Genomic DNA, 12574 nt, shown 5'->3' on the forward strand with positions numbered 1-12574 from the left:
TTATGCATATTAAATTTGTGTAGACTTTTTTGGTTTATAGGACACTTTCACATCTATTGTTTTACTAGACATGTGTGAGTGTTAACCAGACTGTCATTTATTCAACCCCAAAAGTGGGTGAGTTACTTCATCTGCAGCTCCAGCTTACGAATATGTCAATTACATTCTGCATAAGACTTTTATTAGAAAACAATAAAAGCGCTCCTAAGGAAGACAACTTAAAATTGCGGAACTTTTCATTCAAACTATCCATCTAAAATATAGAACACTAAGAACTGGAATTTATCCATGTATTAATTTTACCATACCAGCATCTTTTACTATCTTATATTTATTGTAAATTGTCTGCTTGCGTATCTCACAGACTTTCACACTTTATTATAAAATATGGAGTCCTCTAATTTCACCCCTGACTTGTGTGCCCAGTTGTAAGCTTGGTGGTTGTATCACTTTAACTTTATACTTTCTGTGGCAGCCTGCCTTGTGTGATCTACCCAGCAGCTCCTCACTTCTTGATTAATATAATTTTCTAGTTGTCACACTATTAGAGTAAGGCTGAAGACAGTGCTGTTTCCTTTCCCAATGTTAGTTTTAGTGCCCTGAGATGTTTTACCCAATTTATCACAATCTAGGAATGTTTATTCATGAATTATGGTCATAACAGCAGTAAAGTTTTAAAAAATGTGCTATAGATGTTTTTTCCCCCGACCTAGGAAATGTAGCTTCATTCTTTATAACACTTGTGTTGTTGTCTTGCCTTTCATTTTGTATGACTGACTTTTATACCAAATTGAATAAGCCATTAGCTTTTAGTCTGTAGGAATGTGGATCCATAGATATTTCCCATTAGACAAAAGAAAATCTATAAAAGCGGTATCTCCCGGGGCTCGGTCTTCCTAGCTGGCCTAATGGTCTAAAGCACTGCTGTACTGTGCCCTCATGAGAGAGAACTATGTGGGATGATTCCCTGAACATCCAGAACTATTAATTGGAGAGGTGTGCACCTTCTTTCAGATAACCTTAACTTTTGTACTATCCCACCTTTATTAATCAAATATTCTGATTGAGGGAATTCGTGTTCTCACTTTCGTATTTTTGAAACTATTACTGAACGAAATGATAGGCTTTGGATACCTTGTGTAGCTTACAATTCAAGTTTGCCAAAATAGGAGCTACTGTATGTGGGTAGCCATGTTGTTTTGAGAAGTTTTTTTTAAAGAACGTCTCCTGAAAAAAGACCTCGACTGGTGATGGTTGCATAATTCTGTGAATACACAAAACCCCACTGAAGTGTACGCTTTAAAAAGGTGAATTATGTGGTATGTGAATTATATCTCCGTAAAGCTGTTATTAAAAAAATTTCCACTGCACAAAATATTTTCATAGGTGCACACTAATAGCATTTTAGCTTACAGTTGCAATCAAAAAAATTGTTAGCTTTAATAAATTAACACTTAAGGCTTTAGAAATATGAAATCATGTGTGCATTAAAAAATAACTTGTGCTCTTACTCAGTGGTAACACATGTTTATTATGGGAACGTCAGACACTTCAAATAAGAAAAGAGACATTTAAAAATTATGAGGGTCTTTTAAATATTCGCATCTACCATGTATTCTGCACCTAAGCTTTCCCCATATTTAACTACTTCCTTGGCACCTATATTTTTCTTGCCAGCTTTCATTAGCAATAAATAGCTTTTCATGATCACCTTAGGAACATAACCAGATGTAAAAATATCTTCTCATAAGTAGCTTAGTGAAAGCATTGGCTTTCCCCGCCCTGGACTATGAGAGGCGTAAATGAAGGTGGGCAGTGACATCATCATCCGAAGAAATACAGTAAACATATTGCAGACTAGCTTCGGATATACAGTCAGTTTGGGATTTTGTTGTAAAACGTTTCGCTTTAAAACATTTTGGCTTTAAGGTGAAAACTTAGACTTGTGCCATCAGTTCTTATACAGGCAGAATATTAGTGTGTCTTTTTAAAACACTCTCGTTATCACATTTAGCATTAGCTTTCTAATGGCTAAAATTGTTCGCAACACAGTTTAAAGATAAATGCGGTATCAGGCTTTGAATTTTTTTTCTTTTTTTGGTAAATATTAAGACCTGAGTACAAAATGAGGGCTGTACTGCGGATTAAGTGAAATATCTCAAGGCTGTGCTGTTCTGATAACTGAACCTGAAGTGACCTTTCTCAGACACAATTACAGAGCTGTATGTTTTTCCTTTAATTTCATCAGGGGTTTAATTAGTATACAAATAAAACTTCCCTTATCTTCCTTTCTACCTAATTGGCTTGTCTTCGCTTATATATGAAGTATGTGAAAGTGGGCTGTAATTAGGGTGACCGTGTTAACCTTTTTTCCTCAAATGTACTGTTGCCTAAAGGCCTCAAGGCCTAAAAACAGCGCTTTGGATTATTGCTTTGCAATCACTATGGCTGTCCCACAGGTTTTCTCATGAGCAGAAGGGCTTTGGGTGCTGCAGGTTCCCACTGCTTAACAGGATCTTCATTCTTCTCCCCACTAAATGTTTATTGATTATCTCGCTGTTCCAGGCTCAGCCTCCAACAACTTAATATCAGGTGACAGTCAGGAGAGTTCTCCAAGTAATTAGAGTTGAGCATTGGGGGAACAATTAGGAGCAGAGTTATTAAACTTGATTTATCCTATTCTCTCCTGAACAGTTTCTTGGATATCAGAACATCACACTTTCACAATCTACCCTGGTTGAGAAATTAGTGGCTAACCTGCTGCTTATCATTGTTGCCTTGCTGCCTAGAGGCACACCCTCCTGGTTTCAGTTGTTCGGTTGGAAATATTAGAGTCCAGAAAGTTTATCATGGGTTTTAATTAGACAAACCTGGACAGGAGAAAAGCAAAGCTCCACTTAAAATTTTAAGTCAATATATAATATATGCTATAGATTGTATATGGCGGAGGTACGTATGTTTTATGTACATTATATACGCACACACTTAAGTATGTTTTTCTTTCTTTAAAGCTCAGTGTTGAGGTTTTTAAAGATTCTAATTTTGTCATCAAAAACAAAAAAAGGTGACTATCAGGGGAAAGACATATTACTGAATCACTTTGATGTTCTGCACACATCTTTATGAACCTTAGAACCCATTGATGTATACGGATCCCATTGTACTGTACCTACCCCAACTCTTTGAAAATCGGAGTTCTGTTTCTCTCCGTTATGTGGCTCTGATCATTATCTCTTCATTTTCACAGTAAGGATGTGTGACCTCTGCAGTTTTGTTTATACCACTTTGCGTTCGTTTTCTGCAATTCCAGTCTTAGAATGGGCTAAATTCAGCTATTCTGAAATAGTGCGAGCTTTAGGAGAGTTTGGGGGCTCCCCGCCATTTCCCCCGAGAGAGGAAAATGAAAGCCAGAGGAAACAAGAAGATTTGGACATATGGTAGAAGTTCTAATTCTGTGAGATATATCTTCTTTGAAAGGATGTCATAGGATGGCTGAAAAGGCAAGTGTGGCTTTACAATGCTGCCAGGGTCAGGGGTTTCTCTCAGATTGGGCCAGTGAGCTTCACTCTGCACAAGGCTGGAGACAGTACCTTGAAACCCCTCTCAGATACACACCTCTAGTCCTAGGAGCTACTGAGCAAGAGCATTGGAACGGATTGGCACAAATCCGTTATTTCTGTTGGAAAAAGAATTCAAACTTTATGCATAGCCAGGAGTGGGTCATTAATTTTATCTTCATATCTGAAAAACAGCATTTTTTATTAACTGAAAGATGTCAGAAATACTGGCTTTAACAGGACTCAACTGGATTTTACTTTTTTAAATAAAGAAATCTCATAATACTTCAATGCCTTTAAATATCTTAACATTGGTGCAAAATACGTAGGTTTAGCGTGGCCTTTAAAAATCTATTCTTTGTTGTCTTTTTAAAGTCGGTTTGAATCAGTGACTGTTTCCTATAGTGGGATGTTCTTGAAGATCTGATAATACTAAAGGCTGAAATAAAATATAATGTCTAATAAGTAATCCCAGTTTACTTATTTTTTATTTTTTAAACGTGTACTTGTCTGGAAGCAGCTTGACTGTTTGCAAAGGGAAATACTGAATTAAAAAACTTTTAACATTTTAAAACAACTGATTTGGCTGATGATTGCTTTCGTTGTATAGCATTTAGAGTGAATTGTTTTAGCTCCGTGCAGGCAGCTTGAGTTTTCTGTACTATCTATTGTGAATGCTTTAAGAGAATACTGTAGAGAGAATTTTAAACATGAAATTATAGCTTTGTCAATTATATATATATGTTGTGAACATTCATGTGTGGCTAAACTCTGAGAAAGAAGAAAAAATATTGTGTGCATGTAACCAATTGATTAGCTAGCTCACTGTATAGCAATTCACTTGAAAAACTGACAAGCTCATATCCTAGAAATTTCATAGGCAAAGGAATGAGCAAAGTTTCAGTGCTCAGGGATCCTGTGATGCCTATATTATTTTGAATGAAGTCTAGAAAAGACTCCTTTAGATTGTGAGGTTCTGGTTCTAAGAACTTTAGCCCGAAAGGGAGTTTGGCACTTGCGTCTTGACATTTTTGTGCTACGTGAATATTTCAGATTAAAGCAAATAGCAAAATATCCATCAACAGATTTTATAGTTCTGTGGCTAGGAAAATATTTATGGGACACAAATAATTCTGAATGCAAGTATTATTTGCAACTTTCTCTGTTAGATGAAACATGTTGATTGCATTTGTGTGGCTATGTTTGACATGAGAGTTATTTAATGGGAAGTAAGGGAGTTTTATTTTGGAGTCCAGTTTGTTTGTTCCCTGAGATGCCCATAGTCACCTGTTCTGGATATATTTATAAGTAAAGTGGTGGTACTTTTAAATCTTGGGTTCCCCCTTCTCATGTAGGTGTCCTAACCCACCTTCCCCTCGCTCACAAACACACTTTGGGCTTATGATGGTTCTTGTTTTACATAGACTCTAAATTTCATGTGCTTTCTCCCCTGAAAATCTTTATTTTGTCCTCATTCAAAGAAAATGCTACTTGAGGTTTTTATAATCAGATGTTTTTTGTAAGAATAAGATGTATTTGCCTTACGGTATTTGAAAAAATAAAATAGAGTTGTATTTTGTAGCTAAACATTTTTCAAAATCTTCTCGGATCTATCATTTCTAATTAGTAAGTATGTAAAATTTTTGCAGAAAATTTGTTAAACCTTGATGTGTAATGACCCAAGTCTACTTCTCAGTCAGTCTGTATCCTTCTTTGTTTAATAGCCTATGGCATAAATTGAAGTTAATTATCAGGGCTGACAAGTAACTCTGTTTTCTGTCTGCTTGCAGAGTCTCTCCGAGGCAAAGATGGAGCTGAGAAGAAAAGATCAATCTCTGCGTCAGCTCAATAGACATCTTACCCAGCTGGAGCAGGACAAGCGTCGACTGGAGGAGAACATCCACGATGCAGAGAGTGCCCTCCGCATGGCAGCCAAGTGAGCATTCGGACCTTGGGGAGATCACTTAAAACAGACAAAAGATCAATTCTTACTTTCATGCTCCGGGTTTTAGCCCTGGATAATACAGTGTTAGAAAACAAAAGTACAGCTGTCTCTCTTTGAAATTCTCTGATATATCCTCAAAAAAGAAAACTCTTAACCCAACATGCTAACTGTATATTTTATTGAGAAACCTCAGAAAAGTATAAGGTTCTATATAACCTCTAATTATGTGTATTTTGGGCTCTGTTGTACTGTTACATGTTTGAAACCATGATTTCATTAATATGAAATGGAATACACTTTATTCAGAAGTTTTTCATAGTTCCTTCTATCACATATTCCCCATTCCCTTCTGCCCCATTGCCCCCCAAATTTTGCTCGGCATATAATATACCAATATTGCAAGTCATAGTTCCATAAAAAATGTTAATATATAATCAACATATATATCATAGCATCTTCTTAAGTGCAATAAAACACATTGATCATGGAAAAGTCACTTAATTTTATAGCTGTATATTCTAATATGTCCAACAGAAAAAAACATACTGTTTTTAGAGTGGGCATCTATGTAAATGTGATGAGAGTGGTTTTCCTTTTACCAGGTAATCAAGTTGACATACACTCTGAAGTTCAAATTGAACAATTCTCTTGGGTATTTTTATTTGTTCCTCAAATCAAATTTCATGGAATACTTTAGGACAGCCCTTTGTACAACAGCATGGCTTAAAGAAAATCTATTTATGGATTAAAGAAACATCTAATTTTAATAAACTTGGTGTTTTCTGAATTTGGAATTCTGGACTCCTGTAATTACATATATATGTGTGTGTGTGTGTGTGTGTGTGTGTGTGTGTGTGTGTATATATATATATATATACACATATATGTATGTGTGTATATATATACATATATGTATGTATGTATATATATACATACATACATGTATGTGTGTATACATATGTGTGTATATATATATGTGTATATATATATATATAAATTAAAATTTTTTTGAGACAAACTCTTGTTAAGCATCAAATATTGTGAAATATGAATGTAGTCTGTAAACTAAATCACAAAACAGGGAATCTGCCCTCTAGGATATCTACAGCTTTGCCATTGGGCTTGGGAAATTGCTCACACATAATGAAAAAATGAGTTTACACAAGATCAAAATATTGCTAGGTTTGAATACCCACCAGTAGTTCTTTGGAAAATTGTAAAGCTCTGTAATGTCTGTGATCTGTGACCATGATCACATGTCCTTGTAACACAAAAGAAAGTTAATTTGAAATTTGGAGAGCTCATACATTTTCAATTTATAAATGACCGTTAAATTTTGTCTTCAGCATTTTCATCCAAACTTTTAATTTAATTGTATTTATATTGACGTGTAGTTGGCATTCAATATTATATTCAGGTATACAACATAGTGATTCAACTTTTGTATACACTGTGAAGTCATCACCATGATAAAACTATCACTCACTAAAAATATTCTTCCAATATTGATTATATTCCCTATTCTGTACATCTGAACTTCTTATTTCATTATTAAGGCTAAATTCAACCTACAGAGCTGTTAGAAGAAACTAGTAACTTTACATGTTTCTGGTCAAGGTCATAGAAGAGGGTTTTTGTGCAATTATTGTAACACAAAGAGCCTATGTAGAAAGGAAAATATTATTTTGCATAATATGGCCATTCATGATATATCTCCACCACTATGATTTTTAAAATCTCCTTCATTAGAAATCAAAAGAATAAAAGTTTAGCCTTTCTAGCACATTTTAAACCAATAATGTAATCATGGTTTCTTTTCTCTTCCTTTTTTCACTTTTTTTTTTTTTTCCACTTTGAGGATATCCTTAAGATTTTTTCCCCCCTCTAATTTATGGCAGGCAATATAACTAAAGGTAAGGGTAAAATGTGGAAATATACCAGTGAATATGGTTGGATTTTGCACTTTTAGAAAGAGTGCAATAATAACCAACCCATGTTTTTCAATAATAGCGACTTATCCTACAATGTGTAACAGTTGTTGTAAGGCTTGGGTTTTACTAATACCTAATTTTAATTTATTTTCTAGAGACAAAGAATGTGTTGCCAATCATATGAGAACAGTAGAAAATATGCTTCATAAGGTAGTATAATTTTTCTTCAATATTGTTCAACTTGTGTTATGACATTGTTTTCCTAGTTATCAGTTTTATTAACCTCAAGATACTTTACTTAATTTTGTAACTTTCTTAGAAAATAAATTCACGAAAAGGTCCTTCCAAATGACTAACAACTTGTATTATACAATGCTGTATTGCATAACTTTCTTCAGAATTTACTTATGTCCTTGCTAAAACTATGGAAATAGTGGTTTCCCCAAACTGGTATAATTGCACTTGAGTTATTGGTGGTCTTGGCTGACTGAACCAGAGGTCATTATGATTCTTACATGTCTCATAATGATAAAATGTTTGACCACACTGTCTAACCTCTTACCGCTCTCAAACCTACCATCATATGTATGTATACATAGAGGAGGCATAATGATATGTACCTGGCAGTACTTTTCAAGTTGTAATTTTCCTTCTTACAAAATGTGTTAAGTTAGCTTTTAATTTGTAATGATGAGTAGCGTTTAAGGATGTTATGATATTACTAAGAACTTATATTAACTGTGTTTTTTGTTAACATTCCAGATTCAAAGATGTGTTCATTATTTCATTAAACATTTTCATTAGAGAAATGTTATTTATGTTATTATTAATTATGTTATTATGTTATTAATGTTATTGTCTAATAGACAATTTCTTGGAAACATAATTACCTAGTACTTTTAAGATATATGGAATTCATGAATGAATCATATTTCGAATAATTCTTGGAATTAAATTTATTATATAATATAGTTTGGAAATCACTTAAAAATACCCCAAAACAAATCTTTTTAAGGAGATATTAAATAAACATTAGCAAACTAATACTTAATACACTTTAACCTTGTGGAAAAAACTAGGCCTGTGTATTCTTTTAGATATTGAAAGTGATTAGCATTATTTCATATCACCCAAAGCACTTTCAAAAAAATCTAACATTCTGAATGCTATGTTTTAAAGTAGTATTGTTTGAAACTGTGATTTGTCCCTCTCCCCATTTAAAAAAGTTTAGTTTAGACATAGTTACATCAAATCCATATATGCTAGAAATCTGAAATTTGATTTGTAGGAAAAAAAAGACATCTTTGGTTAGATTTTTTTTTTTTGTACTTGGTGAAATCTTTGGAAGGAGAAATCGGTCATGTCATACATATAGCATAACTTTTTATATAGTTGATGTTGCCTTGAATTGTTTGTTCATTTTCCCAGCTAGAGGAAAACAAATGTTGGGTGGCATCTACAGTGAGGAGTGGACTTTGAAATCAGAGAAAAACCATCATCAGTATGGAACATAAATGTTGTACCTTATCCTTTCATTGTGAGAGTGGCAAAATACATATTTTAAATACGATCAAGACTGCAATAGGACAATTATAATCATACATTTCTTCAGTTGCAGTTCATCTTTTGGGTTTTGTGTGTCATATGGAAAGAAAGATATCTATAAAATTGGCCTAGAACTGCTGTAGATTTATTTTTGGTTTATAGCTTTTTTCCCCTTCAGATTTAGTTAATTATTTTAATTGATGTCTCTGGAAATTTCTGTTTACACAGTGGTTTTTAAATTATCAATTACTTTTCAAGCTTGAAGTAAAAATGTAGGGAAGGCTAATTGATGGCTGGGCTAATTCTCTGTTCTATGAAGTTTAGGTGTGAATGAAAGGATGCTAAAGAAGTGGCCCAGAGAATCGCTCATGCCAGCCCACTGGTGTTGCCTGCTGTCCTCATGCCAGCTTTTGCAAGTTTATTTTTGTGGCCCCTTCGGACTGTCCAGAGGCGTTTTGCCACCTTGGAGAAACTGGGAGTGGTACAAAAGGAGGGTCTGGGCTCTTTCATGGTTAAAATGGTTGTGGTTGCATCCAAACTCTTCAGAGTAGTTTACTGTACATAGCCAAAATAGCGTAGCTATTTATATTTCTCTTTTTTTAACGTTTATTTATTTTTGAGAGAGAGAGAGTACACATAAGCAGGTGAGGGGCAGAGAGAGAGGGAGACAGAGGATCTGAAGCAGGCTCTGCGCAGCACAGAGCCCCATGTGGGGCTCGAACGGATGAACCGTGAAATCATGACCTGAACCCAAATCAAGAGTCCGATGCTCAACTGATTGAGCCACCCAGGTGCCCCTATATTTGTTATTTTTTAAACTTGATACATTACATTCAACTTTTCAAATCCTGAAACTGTATTATACAAAGCAGTTGAGTGGATATTAATTTTAAAATTCCATTTGGGACGGATACTAGTATTTAATAAGGAAGGCCAGTCATTTTCATTTAAAAGCATATACCTTATTTCAAAGAAACAGATGTTTTATTTTAATTTCATGTAAATATATGTATGTATGTATTGTGACTTTTTAATGTAGGCCAGAAGTTAACTTTTTATTAAGGAACTTTTTTGGGGCTAATTTCCGGTTATTGGGTTAAGAAAAATAACAAAAGAAAACAAAATCACAACTTTCCATTTTTGATGCACACACTTCTCTATTTAGTTGAACTCTCAGATGTTTGGGAAAAAACCAGAAGTATTAAATTAAAAAAAAGTAACCATTTTAACCATTTTAAAATGTACAATTCCGTGGCTTCCAATGCATTCATAGTGTTGTGCAATTATCACAACTCTGTTTTCAGAATATTTTTATCACCTCAAAAAGAAATCCAGACAAATTAAGCAGTCACTCCTATACCTTCTTATTCCATTCCATAGGATGTCTTTTTACTTTCTTGATAGTGTCCTTTGATGAAAAAGTTTTTTATTTTTATTATTATTTAAAATTTTTTTTTCAATGTTTATTTATTTTTGAGAGACAGGTCAGAGTGTGAGCGTGGGAGAGGCAGAGAGAGAGGGAGACACAGAATCTGAAGCAGGCTCCAGGCTCTGAGCTGTCAGCACAGAGCCCGATGTGGGGCTTGAACTCACGAACCATGAGATCATGACCTGAGCCGAAGTCAGACACTTAACCGACTGAGCCACCCAGGCACCCCAAAAAAGTTTTTAAAATTTTGATGAAGTCCATTTTTTTTCTTTTGCAGATCATGTTTTTGGATTCTTATCTAAGAATACATTCATTGTCATATCCAAGATCATGAAGATTTTTCCCTATGTTTTCTCCAAAGAGTTTTATAGTGTTAAATTCTCTGGAGTTTAAACTACAAACTTTGGAGTTACACTTTCTATTAACTCTTATATTTAGGCTTTGGTCCATGTTGAGTTAATTTTTGTACTGGTGTAATACAAAGACCAAACTTGAGTTATTCCTACAGCATTTGTTAAAAAGACCTTTAATTCCCCCATTCAATGATCTCAGTACCTGTGTTGAAAATCTATTGACTATAGATGTTTTCTTTTATTTCTGAACTCTCAGTTCTGTTCCATTGATCTACCACACTGTTTTGATCACTGTGGTTTTGTAGTAAATTTTGGAATTAAGAAATGTGAGTCTTCCAGCTTTGGGTTTTTCTTTCAGGATTTGTTTTGGCTTTTCAGGATTCCTTGTAATTACATGTGAATTTTAGAATCAGCTTGTCCATTTCCGAAGAGGACAATTTGAATTTTGATAGTACTTCCTTCTTAACATTAAGTTTTGCAATCCATGACGTGGGATGCCTTTCCATTTATTTAGATCTTCTCTAATTATTTTCAACAGTGTTTTGTAGTTTTCAGTGTACAAGTTTTTCGCCTTCTTGCTTAAATTTATTTTTAAGTATTTTATTCTTTATACTATTGTATTTTCTTAATTTATTGGTTCCTAATTATTAGCATTTAGAAATATGAGTGATTTTTATATGTTGCTTTTGTATCTTGCAACTTGGCTGAATTTTTTAGCTCTAATAATTTCTTTTGAGGGTTCTTTAGGATTTCTCTATATAAGATCATGTCATCTACAAATAAAGATATTTATTCTTTCTGGTTTGGATGCCTTGATTTTATTGTTTTTTGTTTATTTGTTGTTGTTGTTGTTATTTTTGTTTTTGCCTAATTTCCTGCTTAGGACTTCGAGTTCTAGCAGTGAGATGACAACAGATATCTTTGCATTCTTCCTAATCTTAGGGGGAAAGCTTTTGGATTTACACCATTAAGTATGATATTAGGAGCATGTCCTTTATCAGATTGAGGAAGTTCTTTTCTGTTCCTAGTTTTTTGAATTTTTCTTATAAAAGGTTGTTGGGTTTTGTCAAATGCTCTTTCTACATCAAATGTAATGATCTTTATTTTCAGCCTTCATTCTATTAATGTTGGGTACTACGTAGATTGATTTATGTATGTTGAACCATGCTTGCATTCCTGTTATAAATATCACTTGGTTATCATGTGTAGTTGTTTGAATATGTTGCTAGATTTGGTTTGCCAGTATTTATTTTTGAGGATTTTTGCATCTATGTTCATAAGGGATATTGGTCTATAGTTTTCTGGTGATATCTTTGTCTGGCTTTGGTATCAGAGTAATGCTGGCCTCATAGAATGAGTTAGGAAGTGTCCCTTCTCCTTCAATTTTTTGGGGGGAGAGTTTGAGAAGGATTGGTGTTAATTTTTTAAACATTTGGTAAAGTTTACCAATAAAACTATCTAGTCCTGGGATTTTTGTTATTGGAAGGTTTTTACTTACATATTCATTCTTTTTCCTTGGAATAGATGTATTCAGATTTTCTGCTTCTTTTTTAGTCTGTTTTGGTACTTTATGTGTTTCCAGGAATTTGTTTGGTTCATCTAGGTTACCTCATTTGTTGACATTGTTCATTTTCTTAGCATTGTTTTTTATTTCTGTAAGATCACTAGTAATGTCCTCACACTTATTCCTGATTATAGTAATTAATTAATCTTTTTTTCTTGGCAAGGCTAGTTAAAGTTTGTTGATGTTGTTGACCTTGCCAAGGAATCAGATTTGGTTTTCTTGATGTGCTCTGTTATTTTTCTATTCTCTA

The 12574-nt window shown here is 33.9% G+C and overlaps 1 protein-coding gene across 8 annotated transcripts in view; it reads left to right on the plus strand.

Moving 5' to 3' along the window:
- CCDC171 (coiled-coil domain containing 171) overlaps positions 1 to 12574 on the plus strand; it is a 301409-nt gene that overhangs the window by 198598 nt on the left and 90237 nt on the right. For all 8 annotated transcript variants that reach the window (XM_042964352.1, XM_042964351.1, XM_042964356.1 and 5 more), the window contains 2 exons: positions 5348 to 5493; positions 7589 to 7643. In XM_042964352.1, the coding sequence (XP_042820286.1) occupies positions 5348 to 5493; positions 7589 to 7643 (201 nt within the window). The remainder of the gene's footprint in view (positions 1 to 5347; positions 5494 to 7588; positions 7644 to 12574) is intronic.

The sequence above is a fragment of the Panthera tigris genome, chromosome D4 (genome assembly GCF_018350195.1).
Source record: "Panthera tigris isolate Pti1 chromosome D4, P.tigris_Pti1_mat1.1, whole genome shotgun sequence".
NCBI lineage: Eukaryota > Metazoa > Chordata > Mammalia > Carnivora > Felidae > Panthera > Panthera tigris.